This window comes from Arachis ipaensis, chromosome B5 (assembly GCF_059453495.1).
Source record: "Arachis ipaensis isolate K30076 ecotype BB chromosome B5, ASM5945349v1, whole genome shotgun sequence".
NCBI classification, from domain to species: domain Eukaryota; kingdom Viridiplantae; phylum Streptophyta; class Magnoliopsida; order Fabales; family Fabaceae; genus Arachis; species Arachis ipaensis.
The window spans coordinates 14,358,982-14,374,932 of record NC_142440.1 but is presented as its reverse complement, the minus strand read 5'-3'; the positions used below and the strand labels follow the sequence as shown (position 1 = coordinate 14,374,932).

Below are 15,951 nucleotides of genomic sequence, written 5' to 3'. Positions count from 1 at the left end.
AGTGTGGTGCATGTGATGAGTGTGGCATGCAGTATGTAGTGCCACTTCCCACGAAACAACTAACTAATAACCCATAGACTAGTCACAGAGAAAAGCTAATTATTATTCATGCCTTCCTAATGAACCTTTTCATCACATTGCATTTCGACCAACATGCATCATGCACCTGTTTCCCATATCCTAAACATTTCTATTGCTCGATCATATACTATATATACTCTAAAAAACTTAACCTAATTAATAATATATTCATTTTGTTATTAGGGATGGATTACTCTATTTACTTTGCTTCTAATATAGTGGATTGCCATGTTTGGTTAGTTATGCATCATGCACCAATCTATGCTTGCTACCTTGTTTTCTTTTGCTGCTTGCATCTTGTGAATTCAGATCGATGTGTAGGGTGGTACTTAGTTCGTAAGCTTTCTGGGATTCCTGAACAAGGCCATTATAAGTTAGAAAAAGACAGGTTGTGCCATGAACCATGAGAACCAAAAAATGATATTATATGATTGAGGTAGTCATGAATCATGACATGATTGAATATATATATATAGATAGTTTGGAAAATAAGGTAATTATAAAACTGATGAGTAAAGTGGAGGGAAGGAGGGGATGAAGCTAAGGTCACAGGAATAGACCCGAAAGAAGCGGGGGAATAGACACGTGTCATGCATTGAGGTGGTGGACCTCAATCTAAAAGGTTGGACTTCTCGTTAAGATAATATTATTATAGAGATGGAATTTGCAGAGGACCCAAGTGGTGCATGTGGTTGCCTCATAGAAAATTGAAGCACAAAGTCACAAACAAACACATTCACACACTTAATCCAATTAAGCTTTAATTATGCCAGCTATTCTTTCATTAATTAAATCACACTCTGCCATATTACCACCGTAGTTCCCGTTTGTATGTGGATATTCTTGCGAAAACGTCAAAAAACTACTTCAAACCACCATATATATACATATATGTATGTATACTCGCTATAGATACATATATTATATTGCATGTGCATCTGCATATATACTGATGTTAATTAGCATAGAGAAGTGTTATGCATATGAATCAACTTAATGCATGAATTGTATGTTTTGTAAGTGAAATATGTTGTAGCAATATATAATTCCTAATTCAATTCAGACGTACAAATAATACTAATAGCAATTAATGAAGTATAGTATAAGTTATATGAATAAGAAACACAAGGTAGAAAATAGAATTATCTTCAAAATATATAGATAAAATATTAATTAAGATTCGTTCTATGCAACTAACGTCAATTAGAAATTGTTCTTATTATCCCAAAAGGAACACCTTTTCAAAGAAGAGAACTGAATTGAAGTGGACAGTCACACAATTCAGATCCTAATTAAGGGATTAAACCATCAAATAATCCATTAAAACACCACAGATAGTGGAAGCAAAGCCGTTAAAAAAGCATGAAAAAGTAGCATTAGAGAAAATTTTGTAAAAAGCTTTTGTCATTTGGCTATAACTATTTGTAAAAACAACTTTTGAAGCGCTCCAGCTACGAAAAGCTCAACTTGCTATATATCCAGACCGTAAAGGAAACAAGAAGCCGCACCTGAACTCAAATTCCGAGTTTTGACCCATATATATAGATTTAGGGTTTCAACAATGCTTGTATGTTCTGAACACCACTAGATATGATGAAATAATCGACAATTTTGTGAACCCATAACATATTTAATATATTATATATTTACATTTTTCTCTATTATTTTAATATAAAACTTTTAATTTTTAATTCATCAACAATGGTTATAGTAAGATCAGTACTTATATCTATTGAAATGTACATTAAATATATTTTGTTTTACTCTGTGGATATGACAGTTTTAGGGAGAAGAGGAAACACAAAATCTCTTAGCTTTAACAACTAAATTTAATAGGCCCCAATAGTCACATATTTAATTCATAAAAAAAATATAAATTTTGGAGAATTTACAATAAGTAGGATATTCTAGCTAGCTAATAGTGCAATGCCACTAAAAAAGAGTATGCAATGATGATTTATAGAGAGATTAGAAGCTTAATTTTAGAAAATGAAAAGGCAAAAAGTAAATATAAGCAGGGGGTTGTTGAGGTGTTAAAGAGTAATTAGAATAAAATAAGAGAGTATAGTGCAGAGGTGGGGGGGACCCATTCACCGCCCACACACACACACGGATATGTTACCCGAAACCTTCGATCTATATTTTTGTTATTTCCAATCCAATCCAACCCTAAACTCTGCACGAAACTCGCTGCTACCTATTTTCTTTTTCTTTCTTATTATTATTATTCTTGCATCAAAAGGAAGTAGTAGTAGTAGCAGCAGTAGTAGTAGTTTCCATTTTTCACAGCCTACGCCACTGAGCATCTATCGCTGGATGATCGAATTTCAAGCCTCAAAGGTTTTAGTTAAGTTGTGCTGCAAGAAAGAAGCGAAGATCGAAGAGAGATATATATAGAGAAAAAAGCTGGCAAGCTTGATATATAAGAAGATCTTCTTAATAGAGTGTATAGAGTTATAATAATGGATCCAATTACAGCACACGGCCATTCACTTCCACCACCATTCCACACAGCAAGAGATCTGTTGCACCACCATCAGCAACAGCAGCAGCAGCAGTTTCACTCCTTACAGCAGCAGCAGCAACAAACAGAAGACGAGCAAAGCGGAAGCAGCGGAGGCCTCAACCTCGCTCACAAGAGGGAAAGAGAAGACAACAACAACAGCGATGGAAAAGACGGAACACCTGGAGGAGGAGGATCCGGTGAAACCGAAATGACAAGAAGACCGAGAGGAAGACCAGCTGGATCCAAGAACAAACCCAAGCCACCGATCATCATAACCCGCGACAGTGCCAATGCCCTAAAGACGCACGTCATGGAGGTTGCAGACGGTTGCGACATCGTTGAGAGCGTCTCAAACTTCGCAAGGAGGCGCCAAAGAGGGGTTTGCATCATGAGCGGCACCGGCACCGTCACCAACGTCACACTCCGACAACCAGCTTCCTCTGGAGCCGTCGTCTCCCTCCATGGAAGGTTCGAGATCTTGTCCCTGGCGGGATCCTTCCTCCCTCCTCCTGCTCCACCTGCGGCCTCCGGCTTGACCATATATCTAGCCGGAGGGCAAGGGCAGGTGGTCGGAGGGAGTGTGGTGGGGACACTAATTGCTTCCGGCCCGGTGGTCATCATGTCCGCTTCCTTCAGCAACGCTGCGTATGAGAGACTTCCTTTGGAGGAAGAGGACCCTTCCATGCCCTTGCAAGGTTCTGGCGGTGGCGGCGGCGGCTCAATCGGGTCCCCCGGTGGTGGTCAGCAGCATGCGCAGCAGCAGCAACAGCAGCAGATGTTAGGAGACGCAACTGCTCCACTCTTCCATGGTTTGAATCCGAATCTTCTGAATTCAGTTCAGATGCCAACGGAAGCTTTCTGGAATACTCCTGGTCGCTCTCCTTATTGATCATCACAATCATCATCATGATATGGAACAGTGTCTTTGTAAGTTCCATTATTATTATTATTATTACTATTCCACCGTGTTAGTTCCTTGTTTAATTATTTCTTCTTCCATTATCTTCCCTTTCTTATCATCATCAGCTTCTTCTTCTTTGGGTGTTTAATTACTTAGGATCCGAACTCAAGCTAGTGGAATTGAATAGGAATGTTGACTGAGGTTCTATCTTCTTATGCGCTTAATTATTATTATGTAGCATTTGCGTGTGTTTTTTGATAAGACTGCTGTAATTAAATTGATGCATCTTCTCTATAATAGTTTAGTTGGTGGGTTTGATTTTGTGTTTAATTATGACAAGAATAACGGAGGTAGGTGGTGATGAAGTACATTACATCTTGCTTCTATCCAATCCACTTAGCTTAATTAGCTTGGAGATGTACAAGTAGTTGAAGAAATTAGCAGTACAATTAAGTAGTTATTAGTAGTGTTTAGTAGCAGTCCTAGCTAGGAATAATGGAAGCTAATTCGGAAGGAAGCAATTCTACTGAGCAAGTTTAATTTTCCAGTTCTGGTGGCGGTGCTTACTGATGGTTGCAGCTGACACGGGCTAGCTACTTCTCTAACTGTATGTTATGGACCACGGTGAATTGAATTAGATGGTGATGATCATGATTGTTATTCCTTGTTCTCGTCATTTTTTGTATTTCGACTTGCATTACATATGTTTCTGGATTGAAAATAATTAATTCCTTTAGCCATTGGTCTTGCTAGGTATAATTAATTAATTGATATAATATCGGTGAAGAAGAAAAGGATGACCTTCTTAATTATTAGATACTAAAAATAGAAAGTATTTCACTAAAAAAAAGATCTATTACAAGATATTCTTCAAGGAGTGACATTAAGACAATGGTGTAACAGTATTGTGTTTTTCTCTAGTTAGTATTATGGAGTAGTAAATGAGTAAGTAGAGTGAGGAGATAAAGATATAAGCAAGTAGTTTGGCAAGAGTGCGTGATCACACATGCGGTGTCTGAGGAAAGCTCTTTTTCGAGGCATTCAACCCACACTTTCATTAAAAAGCAATTATAACAACAAAGACAACAGGCTTCTCGATCCTTATGTGCACCCTGTCTCAGTCTCACTACTCCCGCCATCTCATTCTCAACTTGGACTCATCATTTCTTCCTTAACCCACCAATATTAAATAATTTCAACTTCGGAGCAATTCATATTAGAGCATTATTCATGATCTTCATATCAAATTTCTTATTATAAAAGATTTAATTATTAGAACATACATTATTTTCGCGTCTTCATTGAAATGCTTGTGCGTTGTTCCAATTAGTACTACGGAACTAGGTCTATTCTGAATCGGTCAGTGAATTTAATTATACATAGATAGATAGGATTCTCTGATCGAGTTAGCTGCTGTTGTGTTTCGTCAAAGCTAACTGAGAATCTCTTGCCTTTTTTATTTATTTGTTTGTTTTCTTCCAAGTTGCTAACTAGGAATACTAATTTAGTTTAATATTATTAGTGGTAGGTTCCTTACCAACCCATTCTTCGTTGGAAGCTTTATGCATTATTATTTGTCCATCTTGCGGCTCTAACCACTGTTCTCATCAGGTCTTCATCCAAATTATGATTCCTTTTTTATCCATGTGCTTCAGGTAATTATTATTATGTTTTTTTATCAAACCATTTAAAGTTGTCTAGCTATATTAGACAATTTATAGAGTAACAATACCTTCCATTTTCTTTTGAAATAATTTCCAATTTATCTTTTCAAATAAAGATTATGAAATTGACATGGAGAACAAATAATTGTGCTGCGGTAAACAGAGATTAATCTTCAACAGTGCCTGGGTGGCAGAATTATCCATAGGGATTTATTTATTTATTACATCCGCGACTAATTGATGATCATGTTGAAGATCCATTCATTTAATTATTCTCGTTAAGAACTTAACTTGCAAGGATAAATTTATACTCGTGCCGTCGTGCGTATAATTAAGTATATATAATTATGTTAGGGATAACTTTTCATTGATAAGTACTCATACTGTGATATACATTCATATATAGATTAAGACTATATATAGAATATTTTTATACACATTAAACACCAGAAAAAATTAATCTAATAAAGTTTATTTAAATACATTTTAAACATTTACAGTATGTGAGTTTACATATATACATAGAATTAATTTAATAATATAATGCAACAATTATTTAATGGGTTAATCTTCCATAAATACATATATATTAATGAAACCTCGGCTTGACTATCCAAAACAATAAACAAACTAAATTGTGTGTGATATGGGGCCCCCCGGATTAGATTGATCGAATAATGGTAATTCACGGGTCTTATATATGGATGCACATTTGCCTAAATCATGCACATGAACGAATATTCAGGAATTAAATGTAAAACTATTATCATTATGCGAAGACAAATAAGTGAATAACAATGTCCAGAGATCAATTTTGTATTGCCATAGCGTATGACTTGCCAAATAATTATTTGGAAAACGATGTTTTCCTTTAAAAAGGGGTCTAATAGCTAATTTTTGTTCTGATTGAGAAATGTTGGTCATCGATCAATTGACCATCTATTTATATATAATAATATACGAGAGGCATCTTCTATTCTTGTAACTTGTAATGTAAGCCACAGCACCCTCTGATACCATCCATACATAATACAACTACAACGACCACAGCAGACACTAATTATTTCATTCAGATGTATTTTGCCCTTCTGCAACTAAACACCGCCCATATCACAAAACAACCATATTTTATTTTGCACCTATTTCCCTTATTTGTATTTATGTTTAACTAACTAACTGGTTTACAAAATTTAATTGAGATACTGATGTTTAACATCTTAAAATAACTATCTAGTTAGCTAACAAGAATTTGTATATTAGAATGAAAATTACAACTTAGGTTTGATAGATCAGATGTTCAAAATATATTTTCAATTTTGATAATAACATGAATTTTCTATATCTAAATTATTGCAGAATTTTGCAGCGTCCACAATTCCACATCACAATTTAAACCGCTACAATTAGGATCAGACTAATGGTAATGCATTTGAAGTGCTTTTATTGTTGCAAGTCTTATTGTAAGTGATACTGTATAAACTTAAAAAAAGGCGCAGCCCCTAGGCACACATCATTACCCAATAATAATTAGGATAATAATGATAAATAGCCAAAAGACTACCTTTCCTTTAGCTTTTCTCAGTCCCAAGTAAGTTAGAGGGACATAAAACTTTATTGTCATACATACTTAAGTCAAATAATCACACTGGTATTGGCTTTTGCTACTCGCTAGGGCCGCTGATTATGGAAAAAAAATATATCATGAACATTCATGGGGTCCGCACTTCAGCAAATAGAATCGGTTGAAACAATTCAAATCATCATTAATTAACAAATACACTCATCTTGTTATGAATAGCACCGAGCCATTTGAAGAAATTCAAAATTGTCAAGCACCACTACCCTTCCCTCTCTATTTCATATACAAATCAATTTACATACCCCAAGCTAGACAAAACTACAAGCAACTGACCATATAAACAGTTAAACACCACGTTGACTTGATTAAATTAAGGCCATTCATTTGATGGACCAACCACATAAAAGAGCTCACTTTAGCTAGTTTCAAATTTCAGCTTGAACATTGAAGAAAGCTTTCCTGCTTGATTAGAGCACTACATCCAAATTATTGTTATGTATACTTTCACCCCGCTTGGGTTTATTCTGCAGAATTCTTCAGTAACTTATCCTCATACGCCTCATTTCAGCTTGGAAAGTGGGGCTAGAAACTAGTGTTCTATGTGCAAGAGTTTTGATATCTTCTCTTGAACAATCTCGCGAAATGCGAACTAGCTCCCATAATGCACCTCCATTAATCATGTCTCTTGCATTTGTCTCTGGAATGCACATCAAACAAAGGGTCTAAGCGACATGACCTATTGCAATTTTAGCTTTCAGTTTAGAGTGTACTCTACTTACCATGTTGTGCTAAGTGGCATAATGCAAGTTCAATATGGCGCCTAATTGACGAGGCTTCGTTGTTAGCATTTTGCACGATCCATGCAAGGGCACCATCCTCAATGAGGAAAGATCTCGCACTCTTTGTCCCTGTACATTGTGGAAAAACTGTTAACACAAAAATAGGCACTATTGATCAAATGACTATCTTCAAGGCAAAAGTGTCATTTTCATGAATGTGTCTGTGTTCATCACAATCAAAATATATGCCTGGGTTAGCCAGCTGGAAGTTTACCTAGACTAGATGCTCTTGACTCACACTTTGCAAAGTTTGCTATTCCACGAGCAACCTGTGCATGTACGTCAGGATGTCTACACCTGACCATTCCCAGCAGTGCCTTGATACCACCTTCTCCCCTTAGTTTCGATTGCAACTTATCTAAAATGCAGCCACAAAACTTGTCAGTGGCAGCAGGTGATTGTTTCAAGGGAATCAAATCGGAACAAATGAAGTATGATTGATTGTATGCTACTGTATCTTGAACAAGCAGATGGCTGTAAGAATAAGATTAGCAGTTTACCATTGCCACAAAGATTAGCAATGGCTCCAGCAACCATTCGAAGGGTTTGAGGATCTTCAGCACTGGCTGCTGTCATCGACAATAAACTAATGCCCCCTTGGGACATAATGAGTTCTTGATTGGTTTCTGTTAAGAAGCAGAACAAGATTGCAATGATCAGGAAAGAAAATCCCAGTAGTAGAAGTTGAATTTTTAATATTACTTGTTGGAAAGTAGAGGAAGGACAAGATTACCATTCATTGCCAAATTCGCAATAGCACCTGCAGCTACTCTATGTATGGTTTCATCTTGAGAACTCTGAAGCAGCCTAAGCAAGGATGTGAGCCCACCTGCTTCCACAATCTTCCCCTGATTTGCTTCTGTAACATAAAGGTTGATAGCTGTTATGGTTGATATTTCTTTTAAGGTAACAGGTTCAAATACTAGAAATATGTGAGGATAAACTGTGTACAGTTGCCTCAGTCCTTTTCTTTTTCCTTTTGCTACAAATTACATTTCTAGTTTCTAGAAGTGAGTATAAACTACAAAGTATACAAATACCTTCAGCAGCTAGATTTGCTACAACTTTCACAGCATGAATTCGCACATCAGCATCTTCTGCTTCAAGCAATGACAAAATCTTCTGCAATCCCACTGAAAGGATATTTATTTTATAAATAACTTAAAACTCACATATTAATATATCAAATATGTATTAAGTTGTCATTAACCGCAATACATAATAGGGTAAAGTACTAAATTGGTCCCCTAGGTTTGGACGTAATTCTGTTTTGGTCCTTAAGGTTTAAAGTGTTCTATTTAAATCCAAAAAAGTTTTATTTAGCATCAATTTAGTCCCACAGTGAGGTCAAAATTAAATAATTAACAAAATGTCCTACATAACAATAGTTTAAGAACAAAATCGATAATCTGGAGAACAAGTACAAGCTCCAGAGGCACAAAATCAACCATTGATACATCAATACATTTATTTATTATTTTTTTATAATATTTTCTATAAAACTAAAGAAAATGATAAATAAATGTATTGATGCATCAATGGTTGATTTTGTGCCTCTGGAGCTTGTACTTGTTCTCCAGATTATCGATTTTGTTCTTGAATTGTTGTTATGTAAGACATTTTGTTAATTATTTAATTTTGACCTCACTATGGGACTAAATTGATGCTAAATGAAACTTTTTTGGATTCAAATAGAACACTTTAAACCTTAAGGACCAAAACAGAATTACGCCCAAACCTAGGAGACCAATTTAGTACTTTACCCTACATAATAATTACGACCTTGTTCAAAGAGCTTGGCTATTGAGGGTTTCTCTCCATTTCCTGAAGCCTGCTGCTGATGCTTAACTTGGGACGTGAGAGAATCAACACTGCTCACATCCTTTTCCAATCCATCTCTTTCAAACTGATGTCTTGTCTACAAAATAAATGACAATGAGACAACATAAATGATTCCAGCACATGGCCATGCATGAAAAATCTTTTCCTTCTCTTAAGAAAAGTGAAGATAAAATAATGCATGTTTCTTTATGAATACAAAATAACAACTATCTTGAACTTTTGTTACCAAAAAACTGCTTTAGGAATGAGGTCAAACATTTCACTCTGAATTACTGGATATGACAATAAACTGGAAATTGAGTATTTACTTAATTTAAAAGATTCTGTAACCAAAAAGAAATATTCAGAAAGCTTTACAAAAGGACAAGCAGGAGAGGTAACAAATTATACTGAAGAAAGGGTCATCCAAGATAATAGTCAAATAACTCACATCTGTGCATTTAGGGTTAGATATATAGCTTACCTGATCGGATTCAAGACTTAACTGCAACAACTGACTTTGTAATATTGCTATTTCTCTTTCAAGTTTCTCTTTTTGGTGTACCTCCTCTTCTAACATCTTATGAACTTTCAATATCTCTGACTTTCTGGATGCCTATGACAATAAAGATATGCAGGTGAAACTGATAGAAATAATACAACAAAAGGGCATGCAAGGGGAAAAAAATGTACTGGGGGCACAATGTACCTCTGACATTTTAAGTTCAGATACTTGAATTTTCAGATGATTTACTTCCCCTTCAGCAGCTTTCCTCAGAAGAGTCTCTTTCTGAAGCATTTTTTTCAGATCAGCCAGCTCCTCAGAATACACCTTGGGAGTGTAGGATAAGTCAAGTGAGCGTAACCAATCAAGTTCATTTTGGATCTAACTCCGAAATCACTAAATTGGCATATTTTATTAATGAATCTTGAGCTGCTGTATTGTTTGCAAATTTCAAAACTAGCAATTTTAATCTGGCTCCACCAGAACATTCCAATTTCCAGTCATTAAATTTGTGAGGAAATAACCCAAACATAAAAGAAAAACTTGAAGTCATAAGCTTGCTGGAAATGTTCTAGAATTTTAACTAGTTGGCAATAAAAATATCATTTTTAAGTCCTCTGAGGGTGTGACCTACTCTACTATGCAGAGTAATTTCACCCATTGTAATAACTCAAGGCATATAGTATGATAAACTACCTCTGCTCTTGATTTAATATGAGAGTCCTCATTCTTTCGTTGATTCATCGCCAGCTGGTCTTCAAGCTTCCTAATTGAGTCCATATAGTCTTTCTCATATTTTGATTTTTCCTTCTGAGAAAGAAAAATGTATATCAGTACAGATCACGGCAATTACCAACATCAAGTCAGTATTTTGCAAATTGAACTTCAAGAAGTTACCATAGCCATGTATGCAACAACATATTTTAAAGAGTAGCCACATACTATGGATGCATTGCCTGATTCATTGAATGTGTCAAGTTTTATTTCTTGGATGAAAGGACTAACAAACATTTTCACATAAACTGCAACAAAATGACACAGTTAAATAGAATTTATATATTTAACCAACCTCCAATAGATCAATGTAGTTCCTTTCAGCCTCAGATAACCGATGTTGTGCTTCTGTGGCCATCCTCTCAATCTCATCCTCAAATGCCTTCTGTTGTCTTTCGTGTTCCATAATAAGTTTGTCTAATTCTACATCTAGCTTTCTAGCTAAGCTTTTGTAATCAAATTCTTCCTTCAACTTCACCATGTTTTCCACCTTCATAGCCTACAAGAGGAACACATATTCAGCAATCAGCACTTTAAATGGTGATTAGAAGGCACTCAATCACATCTTATTCTATGGAATGACGAACATAGAAAATTTCAGCTGCTTCAATCATCAGCCAATGGCATGGCAATCTAAAAAATAGAGGAAGAGAAAGTAATGCAAGCTATAGACAAGCACACCCTCTGTCCAAACATTATAGTACTAGCAGTCTCTCCCCTATGCTTTGGAGATGGTCCAATGGTAATGACCAGCGAAGTTCTTGCCGTACCTGTAAAACATTTTAGATGTCAGGACACATGGGCCATGGCAAAAACTAAAGATGCTTGACAATATTGCTAATCTATAATGAACAGATTTATCTAAAATGTAAAATCTTCCAACCCAAGATTTCCTTTTAATCACAATGACTCAGAGACTTCAAATACATTTAGCTAAAATCTACTCCTTATCTACTAAGCAAATACAAGCTTCAGAATGTATTCTCTATGAACAGATTCAAAATCTACTCCTTTATTTGTTAAACAAAATTTTCATTCATACATGGAGAATTTTGTCACTGACACAAGTTTCCAATACTTCATGTTAGACAAGCTAAGCTAAGAGAAAGCTTATATTCACTTTCATATTACCTCCAAATGAATCACGTAACAATCTTGTAAGCTTTGAGTCACGAAATGGCACATGTGCACTATTCTCTGCAAGTGCATTAATACACTTCCCCAATGCACTCAACGACAGATTGATAGACTTTGCTTCCTCTAGTGTATGCCCTTCACTTCCTATTGAGTAGTTCATAGAAACATCATCAGTCAGCAGCTTGGATATTATAATAAGTAAAACAACAGAGTAATATATCCATGGCAATGTTATATGAAAATTTAATCATCCTTAAAGTTCATAAAGTTAACATGCAACTTTGAATTTGACAGGAACCCTATTTGGTTTTCAAGCATTTGCACTGCAACCCTGATATCCTTTTATCACCTTCATAACAATGATGAAATGACGAAACTAGAAAATAGCAGAGTCGGAAATTATACGTCATTATCATGAGTATGGAAGACAGAACTATTAGCCAACCAATTAGAAAAAGTTTGTATATCCTCAAAGCAAATAACGAGAAAACTATGGGAGAGAAACGAAAGCAAACCTGCTACAAACAGACAAGAATGGAGAGAAAACAGTGTCCACTTTATTATATGTACTAACCTGACTTATCAATTCGTTCCGAACCAGCCAGATCAACGACAACCAACTTGCCTTTCCTGACAACAGGTGGCTTTAATGATTTGACCGAATGCGGATGATTGCCATTTTCACTTGAATGACCTGCATCTCTTCCCTTGATGGATCTCCTAACATGCACCTAGTGAATCAGAGGTATATTCAGTCCTCCAGTAATAACAGAAATGGAAACATTGAAAAGTACAGAAAAACACAAGGAATGAAGAACATGACACCATAAATAAGATACATGAATTCATTTACCATCAGAATAGCATGACTTCGAGAAGATTCAGTATTTAATTTAGTATTTGCAGCAAAGCGATGAACCTCTCCTAATCTTAATAGTTCTACAAAACTCTGTTGGTCCCTAATCTCAACAAGGCTAGCTCCAGGTAGTGAAACATCACCAGTTCTGGGATCTTCTACAATGGTTATGTTATCATTAGCAGGATCAAGCAGATCTTGTATACTTTCCATGTAAAGCTGAATATTGACAGTAAGAGACATGTTATTACATTGAGCATGAAATCATTCGCTAGAAAGTTAACAAATGCTTTAAGAAATTTGAATAAATATACGTGCTAACTTTATACACTGAAGTGGGGCCAAATTAGATAGATGTACTAAATCTATTTACCTGCAAATAAGAGACTGAAACTGAATCAGTTTCCAAAGAAACATCTGCTAAAATATCCTCCATAGAGCGGACCATTATTCCACGTGCAGCTGTGTCTTCCTCCCCTAGTCGTCCGAGAGTGTACGTTTTACCAGTACCAGTCTGTCCATAAGCCATGATTGTCCCATTGTAGCCATCTAGTACACTCTGCAGATGTAAAAGTAAGACATGTAATAAAAGGAAAGCAAGAGCATGGATGCAATAAGTAACGTAAATGCCACAATCAGTTAGTCTCTTCCACATTTCCCTGTGATGAGATACATGACCAAAAGGAATTTAAACTCTTCAGGGTTGACTTGACATATGAGAAAACTATAATTATGAATGCTTGAATGTAGGGATATTCTAAGGGAGAAATCACAGTTAACCCACATCTCTTCACTTAAATCCCGTGACTTCAAGCATATTTGATCAACCTGTTCTCAAACAGCAATTAAATTTCTAACATAGATCCTGAAACCAGTTGTTGATGCATCTTGACATGTCATCTGGAAACAAGTGAGACAATAACAAAGTTTGAAAGCCAAGCAACAAGGTCATGAATACCCACCTCCACAACAGGCCTGGCCACAACTTCATATACACGTTTTTGTGATGCGAATTCAGTGAGCACCTCATCAAATGCATAAGTATCAGCATCCCAATTGTTCTTCCGAAGTTTTAACCTTTTGAGCTGCAATATAGCTAGACAAGTATAACTAATTGTACAACAACCGTATAGAAATACAGGCAGAGGCAATTCGTTAATTTCCAAAGAAACAGTTTTGAGCAAGTTAACGAATTGGTTTAGTATACCTCAGGCTGTAATTCCACACAATCAGCAAAATCAGCATCTGCCACAGATTCCTCTGCATTTCGCGGCCGCAACCTAACAGCCACTCTAACTCTTCCAGGAACTTTACCCAACCATGTAGGACCAAAGCAAAAAGTGAGTGTGATCGTAAAATGGCGGAATTGAAGGCGTAATTGACAATAATTAGCCACACGCACACACACACACACACACAGAGAAGAGACTAACCAGAAGGATGGTGGTCCTTGGAGGTGGTGCTGTTGCGGCGTTGGGTGGTGGAGGAAGGACCCAAAGATTTTGACTTGACATGGTTCTTAGAACTAGAATTGGAACTGGAATTGAGTGAGAGAGGCTTATGAGTATGAGTATCGAGCTTGGAAGAGGATTTGTGAGAGTGAGTGGCGCCATTTCTGTAACTGTAAGTGCCGCCACCGCCACTACCACTACCACCACCAGAGGAGGTGGCCATTGCTGAGTTGAAAGTTGGAACTGAAATTGAAACTGAAAATGAAAGAGAGTAAGTAGGAGAATGATGGTCCAACTAGAAGTCTAGAACTACTGAACTAGTCGTGGAAATCGTGGGGTCCAGATCTCTCTTCCAGTTCTTTAACTCTTTTGAGTACCCAAAAAGCCCTTGTGTAATTCAAATTAGCGATCCTTAAGCATGGGCAGAATGGGAAAGTAACAGGTGGTCACCTCATAGTCTCGCGTAGGCCGGCGGCATTCAATTTCAACTCCCCTTCCCAACCGCCCCAATCCAATGCTGCCTGCATTTTTATTATTACCATCTAACTTGATTATACGAATTCTATTGCATTTTCATTCTGTGTCTTTAACTCTTTATATCATGCAATTTATGGATTTCATTTCTTTTTTATTGCCGTATGAGTTTTGTCCAATTGTCTCGGAGTCTCGCTATCTAGCTAACACCAAAGGTGGACCATTACAAGTTACTAATGTCACAGATATACTTCCAAAATTGCAGAATATACAAGATTCCTAAAATTAATCATAGTAATTCTACATGAGCTTTCGAATATTGCGGAAGCTTCTTAAAGTTACCATAACATATGGTTATTCACTGTTCAGTTAATATTAATCATCTAAGTTGCATAGTACAGTTAGTAGTCAATACCATCTAGTTGGCAAGCGAACATTACTAATCATTTCGAATATTTTTTTAAAAAAAAATCAAGAATTAACCTAGAAATTCTAAAATTGTTGCGCTTTTCAAAAACTAACGTTTGAAGTTTTTATTTGTTTTTTTTTTTTTTTTTTTTTTTTTTTTTTGGCGGTTGGAGGGACTAGGGAGTGCAAAGTGCAAAGTTAACAATTGTCATTAAAAAGGGTAGCAAGTAGTGAATAAAAGATATGGATCCTTTTAAATTGAATAAATCTTGGAGGGAAGGAAGATTAGCCTTCCATTGGTTGGAGTTGGACATTGTGTTATTACCAACTTAATTATAATGTGATTCAATTCCCATGGTTGGAAACTGTGTCGGTTGTGACTGTGAGAGCATGCAAATTCTAATACTTTAATTAAGTACGACTTTCTATTCTTTTCAAAAACTAGTTTAATGAAATATCAATTGAAATATATAGGTTTCTTAAGGAATCTTAATTATTAGTACTACCAATTAAGATTTGCTAAACCATGAATCTTAATTGTTACTTAGTAGTTAGTAGTTAGTAATTAACAACTTCTTCAATCCGCTACTATAGTAGAGTATATAGTAACGTACGGATCTATAATGAGGAGTTAATGGCCAAAAACTTACAAATAAGATACGTATACTACTGCATGGAACAAGCAGGTCTCCTGAAAGTGATTAATTTGCCTCACCAACATAGAAGGAATATAAATGAATACGAATGAAAAGGTGGAGGTGGTGATAATTAAGCATTTTTGGAACTTGTCGGAGGTTGCATCTTGTTCTTCCCTATCAACTCTTAATTTAAATTTATTGGCAAACACAATTCAAGTGTGATTTAAGATTTAACAGAAGAGCAACAAATAATAACATCCATCTAGGTCCCTCTTAAACGAATGAGGTTACTCTAAATAATTAACTCCATTTCTAGA

General features: G+C 35.9%; 2 protein-coding genes across 2 annotated transcripts; one reads left to right on the top strand and one right to left on the bottom strand.

The window, feature by feature from the left end:
• Positions 1-2,231: 2,231 nt before the first annotated feature.
• Positions 2,232-3,574, top strand: LOC107643005 (Putative AT-hook DNA-binding family protein). Its single transcript, XM_016346538.3, has one exon. It carries the CDS (start codon positions 2,544-2,546, stop codon positions 3,474-3,476), a length of 933 nt encoding a protein of 310 aa, XP_016202024.2. The 5' UTR covers positions 2,232-2,543; the 3' UTR covers positions 3,477-3,574.
• Positions 3,575-6,892: 3,318 nt separating this feature from the next.
• Positions 6,893-14,696, bottom strand: ARK3 (armadillo repeat kinesin 3). The gene is made up of 19 exons (XM_016346537.3): positions 14,097-14,696; positions 13,871-13,971; positions 13,626-13,748; positions 13,037-13,222; positions 12,661-12,882; positions 12,382-12,538; positions 11,802-11,951; positions 11,352-11,440; positions 10,966-11,169; positions 10,593-10,706; positions 10,101-10,223; positions 9,876-10,007; positions 9,353-9,488; positions 8,611-8,703; positions 8,304-8,429; positions 8,071-8,196; positions 7,785-7,928; positions 7,511-7,639; positions 6,893-7,428 (listed from the first exon to the last, which is right to left on the bottom strand). Exons 1-19 carry the CDS (start codon positions 14,335-14,337, stop codon positions 7,268-7,270), a joined length of 2,757 nt encoding a protein of 918 aa, XP_016202023.1. The 5' UTR covers positions 14,338-14,696; the 3' UTR covers positions 6,893-7,267.
• Between the last annotated feature and the right edge of the window lie 1,255 nt (positions 14,697-15,951).